At 34.9% G+C, this 14,838-nt stretch overlaps 3 protein-coding genes across 3 annotated transcripts; 2 read left to right on the top strand and 1 right to left on the bottom strand.

Moving 5' to 3' along the window:
* Positions 1-334: 334 nt before the first annotated feature.
* On the top strand, positions 335-2,413 carry LOC144562135 (G2/mitotic-specific cyclin S13-7-like). Its single transcript, XM_078311293.1, has 8 exons — positions 335-444; positions 545-608; positions 781-972; positions 1,060-1,185; positions 1,277-1,519; positions 1,616-1,774; positions 1,877-2,055; positions 2,146-2,413. Exons 3-8 carry the CDS (start codon positions 790-792, stop codon positions 2,282-2,284), a joined length of 1,029 nt encoding a protein of 342 aa, XP_078167419.1. The 5' UTR covers positions 335-444; positions 545-608; positions 781-789; the 3' UTR covers positions 2,285-2,413.
* Positions 2,414-4,107: 1,694 nt separating this feature from the next.
* LOC144561951 (peroxygenase 2-like) lies at positions 4,108-6,860 on the top strand. Its single transcript, XM_078311057.1, has 6 exons — positions 4,108-4,234; positions 5,702-5,851; positions 6,012-6,097; positions 6,190-6,284; positions 6,368-6,493; positions 6,582-6,860. Exons 1-6 carry the CDS (start codon positions 4,114-4,116, stop codon positions 6,730-6,732), a joined length of 729 nt encoding a protein of 242 aa, XP_078167183.1. The 5' UTR covers positions 4,108-4,113; the 3' UTR covers positions 6,733-6,860.
* A 1,701-nt stretch (positions 6,861-8,561) lies between these two features.
* On the bottom strand, positions 8,562-14,517 carry LOC144562081 (putative inactive histone-lysine N-methyltransferase SUVR2). The gene is made up of 8 exons (XM_078311219.1): positions 14,304-14,517; positions 12,394-12,889; positions 11,222-12,129; positions 10,544-10,809; positions 10,401-10,467; positions 10,199-10,249; positions 9,983-10,079; positions 8,562-8,801 (listed from the first exon to the last, which is right to left on the bottom strand). Exons 1-8 carry the CDS (start codon positions 14,499-14,501, stop codon positions 8,776-8,778), a joined length of 2,109 nt encoding a protein of 702 aa, XP_078167345.1. The 5' UTR covers positions 14,502-14,517; the 3' UTR covers positions 8,562-8,775.
* Between the last annotated feature and the right edge of the window lie 321 nt (positions 14,518-14,838).

The following is a 14,838-nucleotide window of genomic DNA, read 5'->3' as shown; positions in this document are numbered from 1 at the left end:
GGACATTTCTTTCCGAGGTTTAGGGAGAGAACTAAAGAGAAAAAAGAAAGTCGATCAAGACCTCAATTTCTTTTTCTCTTGTAATCATCCAACAATGGCTTCGAATTTAGAGAGACAAGGGGAGGAGAAGCTGAGGCAAATTCGGCCGCTTCCAGACATTTTTCCTTCAATGTTCATTGGCTTATCTAAGAGAAACCATAAGGAAATGGATTCCAAGGCAACCATGAATCAAAGTATGGTTTATTCACAAAACAAATGCATAAAAAATGAACTCGGTATTATTTCTCAAACAAAAAAGGAAACTAGCAACAATTTTTGTATAACCACAATTTTGTTTCAAATTTTAGGGGGTGCTGTGAAGAAACAGAGGGCTCATAATGCTAGAGAAATCATAAGCCGTATCGCCTTAAACAACATTGAAAACGTCAACTCATCCATAACAAGGTTAGTTTTACTCGCGTGCGCTCTGAGATCATTTTTCTCCTTCAAATTTCATTCAAAATAAACAATTTTTTTATTTTTTATTGTTTTCTCTTGTTAGCAGGGGATATGGTGCAAAAACTTCCACAAGTACGACGGAAATTCAAGCCATAGATGCTTCCAGCAATGTAACTATCTTATTTGTTTTATGACAGATTTTTTTTTTTTTTTTTTTGTAATTTGTAGAGTTAGATTAATTAGCCTGATCTCAAACTTTGTTAACCCTAATTACCAGAATAAAACCAAGCACAAAATTAACAATGTAACCTACTTAACATTGTTTATTTAATATTTCTTCAGCTGCCAGTGATGTTTCCATCTGACAAACAAGAAGCACTGCGGATGCTTGCACTGAAACCTTCCACGAAGAAGCCAGTTAAGCTGATCCCTGAAAAAAATGAAAATATCAATTTGGCCTCTCATTTTGACGACGGGACCAAACAAATGTCTAATTCTGTTTCGCTCACTTCTGTTCTCTCAGCCCGTAGCAAGGTGCTTTTCAATGACTACTCCCTCACCTTGTTTCAGTTTATATGTAAATAAAGATATGTACTGACAAAGTTTATTGTGTTTATTCAGGTAGCCTGTGGCATCAGTGAGAAATCGAATTCAGAAATTGACGAAATAGATTTACCAGATGTATTTAATCACCTAGCTGTCGTGGAGTATGTTCAGGACTTGTATACTTTTTACAAGCAACAACAGGTATTATTTTTAAAAATTTATGAAATTTACCAGTACAGTACCTTCTAACAAGTTAGTAAACTTCAGTTCTTTTGTTTATTTGTTCGAACAGCATGTCGGTAGGCCCATTGACTATATGGAAAAGCAGCCGCACATCAACCCAAAAATGAGAGCGATTCTGGTAGATTGGATAACAGATGTGCACTTCAGATATAATTTGCAACCAGAGACTTTATATCTGACAATCTACATAATCGACCGGTACCTCTCTCTAGATGGAGTAAAAAGACTCCAGCTTGTTGGCATGTGTGCGCTGTTAATTGCTTGCAAGTATGAAGAACTCCGGGCTCCTCGCGTATGCAACTATATATGCCTTTCTTTTCAATTGTCAAAATTATTGCCGGGCAAATTTGCAAATTTTAAACTAAACTATGGCATTGTGTTCGTGCAGGTGAATGATCTCATGGATATTTCCTTCAACAAGTACACAAGAGAGGAGATTCTAAGGATGGAAAAGACAATCCTAAACAAGCTCGAGTGGTACCTAACCGTACCGACAGCCTACATGTTCTTGGTCCGGTTCGTGAAGGTAGCCAAAGCTGACCAGGAGGTATTGCATATTTGCATCACTGCATGTCATCAATCTCTTAATAGTTTTAGTTTCTTGGGGTACTTGATAATTTGGATTCTAAATCTTGTTTAAATTTGATAGTTGGAGCACATGATCTACTTCCTTGCTGAGTTAGGGTTGATGCAATATGACCTGATCAAGTACTGCCCCTCCATGGTAGCGGCCTCAGCTGTGTACACAGCTCGTTGCACTCTCGGGAAGTTCCCTCTCTGGACAAATGCCCTTGATCACCACACCTCCTTCTCTGAGCCGCAGCTACTGTAAGTGTGCCATCACATTTCCACTAAGTTCATTTTTTTTTCTTCTAAATTTCATCCTTTTTTATTTGTTTGTTTAATTTGTATGTGTAGAGAATGTGCACGAGTACTGGTAAAAGCTCATTCGACGGCGCCAGGTAGTAATTTGAAGGTGGTTTATAACAAGTACATGCTTCAACAATTTGGAGGTGTCGCGCGCTACCCACCAGCAATGAGTCTGATTGAGGCGTAAAATTCGGGGCACCTTCTTCTTCTTGAGGCCGGAAGAATGTCGACATTTATATATCTTCTTCGTGCAATCCATGCTGCCTTCAACTTATGTGTTTTGCCATATGTTCAATCTTTAAATTCTCAATCTGAATTCATTTCTATGAGGATTTTTTTCATGTAAAGAAACAGCAGTCAATTAATTAATTATGTGGATGATTTGATATTCTGGAGTCATCACTTCAATCAATGTTTAGCTCAATTCATATCTTTTGCTTTAAGCTAAATGTTTGAACTCTCCATCTAGATTTGAATTAATATTACATGCATTGATTATTGAAGTTGCAATCAATTTAATAACAACAAATTTGGATATACTATATTGAACTTCAAACATGAACCACTTTATTAATTTTATGAAAATTATTATAACCTCCGATCTTTAGTTTAAAAAAAATTACATTAGATGAATTTGCATAACCGCCACCTTAATTTACAACTACAAATTTTAGTATATGTAGTCAATGTCAAAAACATATCAACAATTTTAATTTTTTATTTTATGCATATATAAACTACAAGAATGGAACAATATCCGCTAGGGTAAAAAAATATTATGCCGAGGGTACACCGACAAAAACATGCTATATCTGAGGTATTACTGACAGGAGTATCCGCAACAATACTGTCGACAAAAAACACTTTTACCATCGTAGATACTGTCTTATTCTTATAGTATGTTGGTTATTTTAGATGTTAAACAAGTTGGTTATTGTCTATTTTGTATAGTCCAATATATATACAATGAGTGCTTAATTAATTGACTAACATCCCTCTACCATTTTTACAAAGGGATGTGATACTTAGCAATGAAATTATTTGACAATGTTTATATTATCTTTAAAATAAGTTTATGGGTGCATTGTTCGATATATAGATTAATTAATTAGTTGGCTTCCATACTGGTGCAATCTTAATGTTGTTTCATAATAAGTCATGGATCATTAGATTCATAATGTTAATAACTTTAAATCGTTTGATAAACAGTAAAATATGCATCAAATTAAATTTGATCATGTTTAATTTTATAGGCACTTTCATTTTGCTTTTGTTTTTTGGTAATTTTCAAGTTGCTCGAGGTATATATAATTGAATTCTACATTTTTACAAATATGTCACCCCAGCTTATGTTTGCTTCGAATTTTTCATAAATTATCTTATGTATTACTATGTTCATAAAAATAACAGTTGACATGGAAGTTTCTAATTAGGACTATATTGTGTCATTTACTTCGCATAATATTCCAAACAAATTAATTTAAAGAAAAAAATACATATTGATGGTATGATGTGAAAATCTTGTAGGATTGTAAATAGGTTGGAATAAATGTTGCTATAATGAGGGGCAAGAGATGAAGATGGAATCCACCTCTTAAGTATTTATTTGCATATATTTTATTAGATATGTTGTATTTTCAAATACTTAAATAATTAATTTAACAAAACTAATTACATATTACATATAATCATGAAAAATATTGAACAAGTTAATTCTTATTAATATTTTATGTGCCTCAATTTTTCCTAAATTAAATTTGGGCCAAGATATAACGTACCCGTTTACGTACTTGGGCTAGATGCCACGTGCGCATCTGAGAGAAATAAAGAGCCAGAACAAGCCGACACGAAGCAAGCAGAGAAACAGGCTAGATGCCACGTGCGCATCAGCCATGCACACCTGTACAGCAACCACGTAGCTCACCACGCGCTGTCTTATCTAACCTTAGCTTGCACCTTGTTATTTTTATCTGGTTATTTTGATCAGGAAAGAGCAGAAGCAAATTGAGGAGAGAGATGGCTGAAAGAAAAGAAGAAATGAGTGAAAGGGATAGTATGTCTCCAGTGGCGCTTCAGGCGCCGATTACAATTGTCAGACCGGTACGAGATGACCTTGAAAGGCACCTGCCCAAGCCTTGTAAGTTTTTTTTTTTTTTTTTTAAGATCAAGAACTAATTTTTTATCTCACATGATGTAGAAGGTCATCAGTTTGAAATCCGAATGAAGGAAATCAGTTGTTATATTATGTAATAATAAAGATATTAGAGGAGGGATCAAGTTACAACACTTGAAAGTTACAACAAAGTTACAACATCATTTTTTTTCATTTTCAAAGTCCAAATCGTCGATCCAAACCGTTAGATATTCAATCTATATTAAAATGTGCTTGCAGACCAAATTTTACATTTTTTGAAATTTTTTTGCTATTTATTAAGATGGGTACAAAATCGCTGTTTTTATTAAAATTCTGCACCATTAAAAACATCAATTTTGTACCCATCTTAATAAATAGCAAAAAAATTTCAAAAAATGTAAAATTTGGTCTGCAAGCACATTTTAATATAGATTGAATATCTAACGGTTTGGATCGACGATTTGGACTTTGAAAATGAAAAAAAATGATGTTGTAACTTTGTTGTAACTTTCAAGTGTTGTAACTTGATCCCTCCTCAAGATATTATATAATTTGGATGGTTTGATCTCTAACTTTTCCTTAAAAAAAAAAATTAGGACCAGCTACAATTAGTACCTTTTTTTTAAATTAAAAAGGTCACTCGATAATTGCTCTTTACAACCTTTATAAAGTTTGTTCATTTATTTATTTTTAATTTTTTGGAGTCAAGGGTGAAAAAGGATCGGATAGTGGCAAAACTAGATCCGTATCCTTTTTTTTTCAGATACAGATATGGATCCAATACTAGACTATATGTCGATATTGTTGGATTTATTGTTGGATTTATTGTTGGATACATACCGATACGGATTGGATATTGGATATCCGTAGATATATATACATAAAATTATATTATATACTAAACGGTATGGTATATGAGGAGGGATCAAGTTACAACAAGCATTTTCTACATTTTCAAAGTCCAAATCGTCGATCCAAACCGTTAGATGTGATCTCTACAATAAAATGTGCCTGGAGACCAAATTTTAAATTTTTTTTAATTTTTTTACTATTTACTAAGATGGGTCCAAAATTCAATGGTCTGAATTTGATTAGTTTTTGTACCCATCTTAATAAATAGTAAAAAAAATCCAAAAAATGTAAAATTTGGTCTCCAGGCACATTTTATTGTAGATATCACATTTAACGGTTTGGATCGACGATTTGGACTTTGAAAATGTAGAAAATGTTTGTTGTAACTTGTTGTAACTCAAAAATTGTTGTAACTTGATCCCTCCTCATGGTATATATCTACTATTCGGATACGGATAATTAGAATTCAAAACCATATCCGTACCACTGTCCGCACGGATATCCGACCCATTTTACCCCTACTTGGAGTACCTATAGTAGTTTCCTTTTAAATGGATGCATGCTTGGATTGAACCTCAAGTTAGAGAAATCTGTAATTTTGTCCTTTCTTTTGTTAAGATGTGGCAAGAGCTCTGGCGGCACCTGATATGCACCATCCTGAAGGAACTACAGATCACCGGCATTACAACCTAAGTGTAATGCAACAGCATGTGGCATTTTTTGACCTAGACGATAACGGCATCATATACCCTTGGGAAACATATGGAGGTAATTAATCATAGACAAAAGTAATTACAATTAATAGTCCTGATTTGAATGTGAAAATTCATCAAAAAGTAATTAAATATACTAAGTTGCTATTTAATTAATAAGGATAACATGCATTTGGACTGATTATCAAGTACTAATAGTGAAGCACGTTTATTAGGATTCCGGGCTCTAGGGTTCAATGTGATTGTATCTTTCATTATGGCGATAGCAATTAACGGGGTTATGAGCTACGCAACTCTACCAGTGTGTAAATCCTTTATTTAATTTCCAGTACTTAATTTTTGTAATAATAAACAAATATCATATACTGATGGTGTCACATTTAAAATTTTTAGAGCTGGATACCATCACCTTTTCTTCCAATATATATCCACAACATTCACAAAGCTAAACATTCCAGTGACTCTGGAACTTATGATACAGAAGGAAGGTATAATTCAAAATTTTCATTCTCTCTGTCCGTAACCTTTTGTTTCAAGTACATTTCATTATCAGATGCTATTTCCATGTAAGGTACATGCCGGTTCAGCTTGAGAACATGTTCAGCAAGTATGCACGCACATTTCCGGACAAGCTTTCTCTGAGGGAGCTTTGGGACATGACTGAGGGAAATCGATGTGCTTTCGACCCGTTTGGATGGTATTAAATTATATAATTGATCAAAATTTATTAAGCTCTATCCCTTTGAGACTTGGGTTATTGGTAAGGATGTTAAAATTGAATGTAGGATTGCTTCCAAGAGCGAGTGGTTTGTATTGTATGTGCTGGCTAGGGATGAAGAAGGATATCTGTCCAAAGAGGCAGTCAGACGGTGCTTCGATGGCAGCCTCTTCGAATACATAGCTAATCGGCAAGAAGAATACAAGAAGATATATTAGCTTAATTACATTTTATGAGAAATAAAAGGTTCCCTTACCTGTTTAATTTTCCCTACTGAGACTTGATGTATAAGTTGGACTGATAAACTAATAAGTGATAACTGTATTTAATTAGTTGGTACGATGTTCTTTTTTTTAGTAAAGGTTGAGGTTAAGCTACCTAACTGTCTAATTCCTTTGTAATATAACAAAGGATTTCTCCCATTTGGGTTTCAAATTTATGACCTTTTAGATAGAGGTTATGTGTCTTTGTTACTAGACCAAAGGTTAGTTCTTTGTTGGTATTGATATGTTGTTCTCAGTGTGGATGGTTTTGGCAGAATATAAGGCATAACTCTTGATTTTATTTCTATATGCAATTGGTATAATTTAACATAAGAAATAATATACTCTTATTAGCCACACTTATGATTCTAAAATTTAATTAAATTTTAATTTTTAAAGTTGTGTATAGTTCAGTTTCTTATTAAATATAATGTTAAATGTGCAATTGTAGTTATGTGGTTAGAATTTTATTTTTTGATTGTGAAATTAGTTAGATTTATTTTGTGGTCGTGAAAATTAGATTAATAAACAATTTTTCATAATATTTTACGTTTCAAACTTCTCAATTAAAACTTTTAGTTCCACCCCTGTATATACCAGTCTCACCTCTATTATGTATACAAGTCTCACATTCAAGTATATATAGTTGATCTATTTTATAAGTTTTCACCTTAAAATATAAGGTATTCCTGAGGTTTGCAAGAGTACTGAACAAATATATTGTTAAGTGCCTTGACTCTTGAGAGTACGTACCGTCAAGTGCGGGTTTATAGACTCTAAAAATTGACACGTCGGAGGCCAGTTATGTTACGGCTTGGCACGTGTTGGTTAGATATCGTGATTCGTGTGTTTTGTATCGTGATTATTTGCGTGTCGTGATTAATTATTGGCCAAAAAATGATACGACATGGTACGAAAATCATTTTGATCATGGTACGATACGGAATACTACATGTTTTTCTCTAATATTAATTCTTCAATTTAATATTCAAAGAATCGATCTATATTTTTGTGAAACTTCTGTGAATTCTTTAATAAATAAATTTAAATTAAAAAATAGTAAATGTCATCAAACGTATCCGATTACAACACGTTTGGTCACGGCATGACCAACATTTTTTTATGAATTATTTAATAAACAAATTTAGATTAAATAAATAGTCAAATATAATTAAACGTGGCCGGTTACAACACAACTTGGTTACAGTATCATCATTTGCGTGTCTTGATCATCTTTTGATATTTTGATTATGACATGACACTTGAAAAAATTGATTTAAATACAGTACAACATAATAGGGAAACTAAAATTACAGTATATTAATCACGGCATAGCAAGATTTTCTCACTCCAGATTAACTTGAGGTTTGCAAGAAGTAGCCGTAGCTACTTAAGTAGCAGTATTAATTTGGTTATGCAGGGGAGGGTGACAAATATCCACACCACCGTTTACTTCTTGATCTTTTTTTCTTTTTTTTTCTTTTGGTGATATATCACCATCTATTTTGGGACCACACACCTTAGGGGCTCTTGCTGTCCTCTCTCCCACTGACAAATGGACTGTCCAATAAATCAAACTTTGGAGTTGTGGGGGTGGGGGGCTGGAACGGAAACACAATTGATATCCTATTTCAATATTAGTTGATCATATATGAGTATCAAGCTATGCTTTTGTTATTATCTGGATAATATATCCTATGTATATCTTCATACATTTCTAACAGGAAGTGCCATTTGAAAATAGAACAAAATGCACCAATTAATTTCGGACCGCATTATAACTTTCCAACAATAAAACTTTCATCAAAATATAATTTACTATGTTAACCTATCGAATCAATACAGCAAAATTTTTAAGATTACGACTTGCCAGCATTCAACTATCAAAAAGAATAGCTGTGGGGCTGGTTAATGCCCTTCAGCCATAAAAAAAGAAAACTATCTAAAAGAATACACAGAACAATTTCATAATTTTCTGCAATTCATAAATCTTCAGCCCTAAAGCAGCTTTCTCGACCTAGCTTCTGCAAGAAAACATACCAATATTACTACAAGAGAGAAGGAAAATAAGAAATACAAAAAGGAAAGGAGATCCCAATTGTTTGAGGTGCACTTAACAAAAGGAAAGAATTATGAAGTTCAAGGAAAGCCGCCACTGCCCGATTTTCAAAAAAAAAAAAAGAAGTTCAAGGAAAGCCCCCATGTCATAATCAGATTCCTTTTTTTTTCAGTAGTGTCAAAATAACAAGCAATATAAATGAAATCAGAAATCTAAAAGCTCAAATTTTGAGATACTGGAGCAATTGGCTGATAATCTTTTTGCATAATTCCAAGGGCATCACAACAGTGTTTACAGAGGATTGCAAACCAATAATAGTACCGCATCGCTAACATCGTTTGCGAACCAAAATGCATCCATTGAATACGATCTTCTTACTTTACAAGGATTCAATTGTTTGAGGTGCACTTAAAAAAAAGGAAAAAATTATGAAGTTCTAGGAAAGTCCCCATGCTCATAATCAGATTCCTTTTTTTTTATTAGTAGCGTCAAAATAACCAGCAATATAAAAGAAATCAGAAATCTCAAATTTTGAGATACCACAGCCATTGACTGATAATCTTTTTGTATAATTCCAAGGGCATCACAATAATGTTTACAGAGCATCGCAAACATCATTTGCGAACCAATAATACTAACGCATCCATTGAATGCGATCTTCTTACTTTACAAGGATTCAAGTGTTAGTTTCCATGCCGGTCCCGTTACAATTGAGAAAATAAGTGTCTTATAATAGTTAAAGTCTTCTTATCTATTACAACATTTACAGACGGTTCCCGGTAATCACAGATCATTACGTTTATTTTCACTTTTTATTAATCATGGAAAATGACAACAGTGCCCCCCATAAAATGTTGAACCGTGCATATCAATGATTATTACGGATGTAAAACTATTAGTAATTTCAAATACCAATGGGATAATGAACTGGGTAATGGAAATGACCTTTTTTCAAATTTGTCCCTTAGAAAATGGGCCTTTTGTGAATCTCAAGAGGGGAGCTCTTTTGCAATTACCTTATAATGCAAGGGTGACTTACAAAAGTTTCTTTTAGTGCATTAACATACACTGTGGCAGGTTGGTTTGCCTACTTCACCAACAACAGTTTGTACAGTAAAAAAGATACTAATGGCAACATATTCTTACTTGTAAGTCTTTTGCGGTCGCGACAATATATACTTCCACATTTGCAAGGGAAGGCCTTAATTGGGTGTTTGTCATCATCAAAGTCTATGGCATAATCCTGAAGGCAGATAACATTTATTGTAAAAAAGTCACTTGGTAGAAACTAAACAAAATTCAGAACTATTACAAGTTGCATATATTGGTTTTAATAATTATATGAAAAACAAAATTGCATACCCATGTCAGTTCTTCCTTTGCTGATACATCCCGAGTTGTGAAAAAAGCCAGCTGAGAAAAAAACAAACACATGAACAATTAGCCTTAATGAATAGTTTTCAAATTGTTTGCCTGCTCAGTTGTGAGGCAATGATTTCCAAACTAAATATCATCAAAGTCAAGGAACTCAGCACTTAGTTTCATCACTTCTAAGATCACGTACATGGTAGTAATGATGGTCAGGTGTCTCGATTTCTACTGGTATCCCAATCAAGTTCCCATCAAAGCACCTTGCACGAAAAAGAAACAAAATAAAAAATTGTAACATACAAAATAAAACAACTTTCCTACATAAGCAAACATTACCTGTGGTTGATAAACCTTGCAACGTTACCATAGTACGTGGCATCAAGACAAAGTGCCTCTTCATCTTTCAAAACCCCTTCTGTGCTCCAGTCAGCATCAAGTAAAACTGGGTAGGTGTGACGCGCATTGCCTCTGGAGCCCATCTGGCGGTCATACAGCTCAATGTTTGTGAGTATTTCACCTACATACTCGCACACAAACTTTCCTTTTGGCAGGTCTTCCATTGTTCTAAGGCCCCAGCCTTTCTGCTCCCCTGTCTTAAAAACCTTAAACAGAGAAAGTATATACAAGTTAAGGGGAATTATTTTCTGTCAGCATTGAGCGACTCTACCTAGCATCTCTTATTATCATTATTATCAGCATTTTAAGATGGCTAACAAATTCTTACAAAAACAGAAACTAAGGACCTGAAGGCTTTTTAAATTGATAGCAGATTTAACTTTCTGCTCCCCTATCATAATTATTTGCACTGTTAGATAGCAGATTTAACTTGATATCATATTTCAAACATTTGTATACACAATACAAAGGTTTTTTAAATCAAAAATTATATTTTCTCTTTGATTTATATAATTTCCTTAGGTATAGAATCTGATGTTTTGCATGTTTCTCCAATGATCTTTTCAAGTAGACTACACTAGCAGCAATTAAATTTTGACAATAATGGGGAAAAAGAACCTGAAGGCTGCATGTAATTCCTCTTTGCACGATCCGATTGCCGCACTGCCTCTTGCACCCACATTTAGCCCAGCACTCCTTGATAAACTTCCGCATTAAGTGCCCCTTGCACTTCTCAGGTTGCTTATCATTCTTAACCCTCTCCAAAGGACAAGCCTCCTTACAATAAAAGTTATCACTTAACTTTGGGTCCCTCAACATTGTCATGCACGCATCCAAGAACTCAGCGCGTAACAGCCCCTCCTTGGTGTACGCAAACACACCTGCTGTCTCACTTGCACATGCACACGCAAAAGGTTTCTGGAGGCAATCATCATAACAGTCAGAACAACAGCTGTCATCTCCTATTCTGGCAAGAGAGAAGCTTATGTAAGCGTTCTGGTATGGTATGTTTCTTGCAATGTAGTGAAATTGAAGCGGGTACTCCTCATGACTGCCTACTTCACTTGCAATGGAGATTTGCACCAGTTCTTCACCCCTACTTATGTCGTCAAGATAATGTGGTCTGGGAGTTGGCGAACAACCTGAAAGTCCATCAAAAAGGTGCTGTGCACCTGGTGCAGGGACGATAGTAATGTTACCATTCCTTCTCTGTTGCTGGGGTGTGTAACCAAGCTCTGAGAATCTACGGCACATTTCTTTGAACACATTTAGGAGAGAGAAGGTTGGATCAAGGATTTTGCAAGATGCTAAACATCTCTCCTCGACATCTTGGCATACAGCCTCAATACTGGGTTTTTGGAACTTGGGATCACATAGAAGTTCATTCTGGCATGTCAAGTATAGATTAACTCCACCTGTAGCAGCTATCTCCACATTCGTTGATAAACCTTGATCTTCTGGTTTTGGGGATTTTTTCTCCTTCCCTTTGGTCTTTCCCTTGCAGCTTCCGTAAAAATTTGGATGGCCTAGAAAATTACAGATGTTATGTTACATAACGTAGCACGAAACATCATTGATGTAAACACTTATGATCCTTGTATTAATGATAATGTACAAGTTCTTTATCAAATATCAGTATCAACCTGTTTTCTCTGATTTCTTTTTCTCAATTTAGAAAGATTTTTTATTGTATTGCTTAACAAGAAGAAGTAGTATTTCATAAAAAACAACAATAAGTAATAATTTATGATAATCTAGAGTGGCCCAAAAGATAAAACAACAGTACTTACTATTTGCTGGTGAGTCTAGCACATAAGACTGGTGCACCACTGCAAGGGGCCCAAAGCCTGGTGGTGCAGACATAGGCTCTGTCTTGGGCTCTACTAGAGAAAGTAAACTCTTACTCTGACTACATTTCACAACAGAGCTCTCTCCTGTATGAGGCAAGGCAGCTGCAAGATCTTTTTTTTCTTGAAAAACAACAACTGCAAGATCCTCCCCCTTTGACTTGTTAGTAGTTTCTGCCCCCTTTGACTTGCTAGATGACCCCGGAGCTCGCGGTAGGGTTGGTACCGATCTTATAGGCTTATCAGTGGCGGCTGGTACCTTCTGTTCAAACAAATGCCTCTTTTGTGCAGGAGTCCTGTTTTCTAAAGGAGGCTGACATGGTGGCCCATCCCTTCTAGGGTTATAAGAAGGCATGGCATCCCCCGATAATTTTAGCCTCTTTTCTCGGGGACCTTGTGCTACTGGTGGTGCATTGTTGTTGTCTGTACTGCATCCCTCCTGGTGATAACATTAAAAAAATTTCAAAATTTACCTCCCATTTTATCAAAACTGGACGGACATCGAATCGCTTAGCCTTAGTTCACAACCAGACTGGTGGGTCCGTCGGTTGGACCTTATGTTCTTCTTTATCTATCCATTGATTTTCTTCAATAGAGGGAACACAAAATCTATCATGTGCTAATGAAATTCTTAGTTTTAATATATCAAAAAAAATAAAAATGTGTACTGAAATATGTTTCCATTTCAAAACAGAACAGAGAGACAGAAGACTTCTCTGAATAAGGCTAGAATTAGCAAGTGTCAGGCTAAACAAATAAATAAGGTAGTTCCCCCTAGCACAGCGGACAGCTGCATCTTTTGTTTTCCAAGTCTATTGTAACTCACAAAAGATTGACTTTTTCCACAAAACACAGAATCGAATCACGGAACAAATGCTAAATTATTGACGTGAGCTTATTCGACAAAAAAACAGAAGACAAGTCTGACTTGAAATACACTATCAAACAAAATCAATTCTTTAGGCGGTGATCCAGTTGAATCTCACTACTTTATACACGAACTGACATGAGCATAGATGGGGAGTGTATGGATGGAATACACATACAAATGTGGCTATCTCGTCTATTGGAAAAAAGCTGCTTGTAAAAAGTAATTGAAAAGGCTCAATCAAACAATTGTTTCTGCATAACACCTGCTCTCCAGGACACACTCACATAATTCCATGCCCGCACACAGTCAAACAAATTATGGTCTTATTATTAGTAGTATTTTTCTGTGTAAACAGAACAGCTCCTAGGGATAATCTTGCAAACTTCACAATATAATATAAGTTAAAATCATATATATGATAACAAGAACATTCTATGATTTGACTAATATATATGCAAGGGAAGATCTACGATGAGCAAATGGGGGGTCAATGTCCCCATTTGTTTATGTAATTATATAATGTATAATAGTATTTTTAGTGTTATATTAAATATTAATATTTTTCTTAGAAAATATACATTTGGACACCATTAAAGTACGAAATGTATTTCACTATGACCCCATAGTTATAATCCAATGATTTTGATATGATTATCATATCGATATTAATGTTCACTGTGGTGCTTGATGGATTGACCTCCATTTATAAATTTTCTGACTCCACCCATGTATATCTGTCCCCCATCAGTCTGACAAATTTAATTAAGCCACTCTCACTAATAACCTATATATTTGACACACACAAAAACTCCACATGCATTAAATTAATATTTAGAAAGCATTTTGCTAATTTAATCTATAGGACAGCATATATATCTAACAGAATCAACTGACCTGGGTCAGTCAGGTCCTTATAACAGTGGCCACCTCTGTTTCCCACTTCATTTCTGTCATTGTGGTGAGAAAGTTATATTATTATTACCTGAGAATCTTGGAGCTCAAAAATGGCATCAGCAAGGACCCTATAATTTTCAGCCTCAATATGCTCCCAATGGTAGTCGTAGTCAACTAAGATGCGCCTCAGCACAGGTTTTACTCTGTGCTTCCCGACTCCAAGCGTTTCCATTGCTCTATATGCCATTTCTATTTTCATTTTCATTTCTTGCTTCTGTTGTGACATTGGAGCTCTTTCACACACTGTCAACTACAGGGCACAAATTTTTGCAATCATATCATATTCAAGTTCTTTGATACTAATCATCTCCTAAATGGCATATTGTATGGAGGCATTCACATTTAGTATACTATTAGAAGTATGTTTCAAGAATAAATGGCGCTAAAATTTCATATAAACCACACCTTCCAGATATAATGCCAACACTGCCCCAGCTCAGGGGCGGATCATAGTTATGGCTGGGGGGTGCTAAACCACCCCAAGGTTTGATTTTTTTTTATTACTAAGTATATAGAAACCATATTATTTTGTTTCTTTTACATGTATAAGCACCCCCATAATA

Source organism: Carex rostrata, chromosome 11, assembly GCF_964058835.1.
Source record: "Carex rostrata chromosome 11, lpCarRost1.2, whole genome shotgun sequence".
Lineage (NCBI taxonomy): Eukaryota > Viridiplantae > Streptophyta > Magnoliopsida > Poales > Cyperaceae > Carex > Carex rostrata.
Note: the sequence above shows the minus strand (reverse complement) of the source record. Positions and strands in the feature narration are given on the sequence as shown.

What these genes read in the sequence shown, in the direction of transcription:
- LOC144561951 (XM_078311057.1), top strand. Translation starts at nt 4,114, where the DNA reads ATGGCTGAAAGAAAAGAAGAAATGAGTGAAAGGGATAGTATGTCTCCA. An exon ending in TGAGCTACGCAACTCTACCA is followed by an intron (nt 6,098 to 6,189) that starts GTGTGTAAATCC and finishes TAAAATTTTTAG; the next exon opens with AGCTGGATACCATCACCTTT. An exon ending in GCTTTCGACCCGTTTGGATG is followed by an intron (nt 6,494 to 6,581) that starts GTATTAAATTAT and finishes AATTGAATGTAG; the next exon opens with GATTGCTTCCAAGAGCGAGT.
- LOC144562081 (XM_078311219.1), bottom strand. Translation starts at nt 14,501, where the DNA reads ATGTCACAACAGAAGCAAGAAATGAAAATGAAAATAGAAATGGCATAT. An exon ending in TTGAGCTCCAAGATTCTCAG is followed by an intron (nt 12,890 to 14,303) that starts GTAATAATAATA and finishes TGTTATCACCAG; the next exon opens with GAGGGATGCAGTACAGACAA. An exon ending in CGACCGCAAAAGACTTACAA is followed by an intron (nt 8,802 to 9,982) that starts GTAAGAATATGT and finishes GTTTTCTTGCAG; the next exon opens with AAGCTAGGTCGAGAAAGCTG.
- LOC144562135 (XM_078311293.1), top strand. Translation starts at nt 790, where the DNA reads ATGTTTCCATCTGACAAACAAGAAGCACTGCGGATGCTTGCACTGAAA. An exon ending in AAGAACTCCGGGCTCCTCGC is followed by an intron (nt 1,520 to 1,615) that starts GTATGCAACTAT and finishes GTGTTCGTGCAG; the next exon opens with GTGAATGATCTCATGGATAT. An exon ending in TTCTCTGAGCCGCAGCTACT is followed by an intron (nt 2,056 to 2,145) that starts GTAAGTGTGCCA and finishes TTGTATGTGTAG; the next exon opens with AGAATGTGCACGAGTACTGG.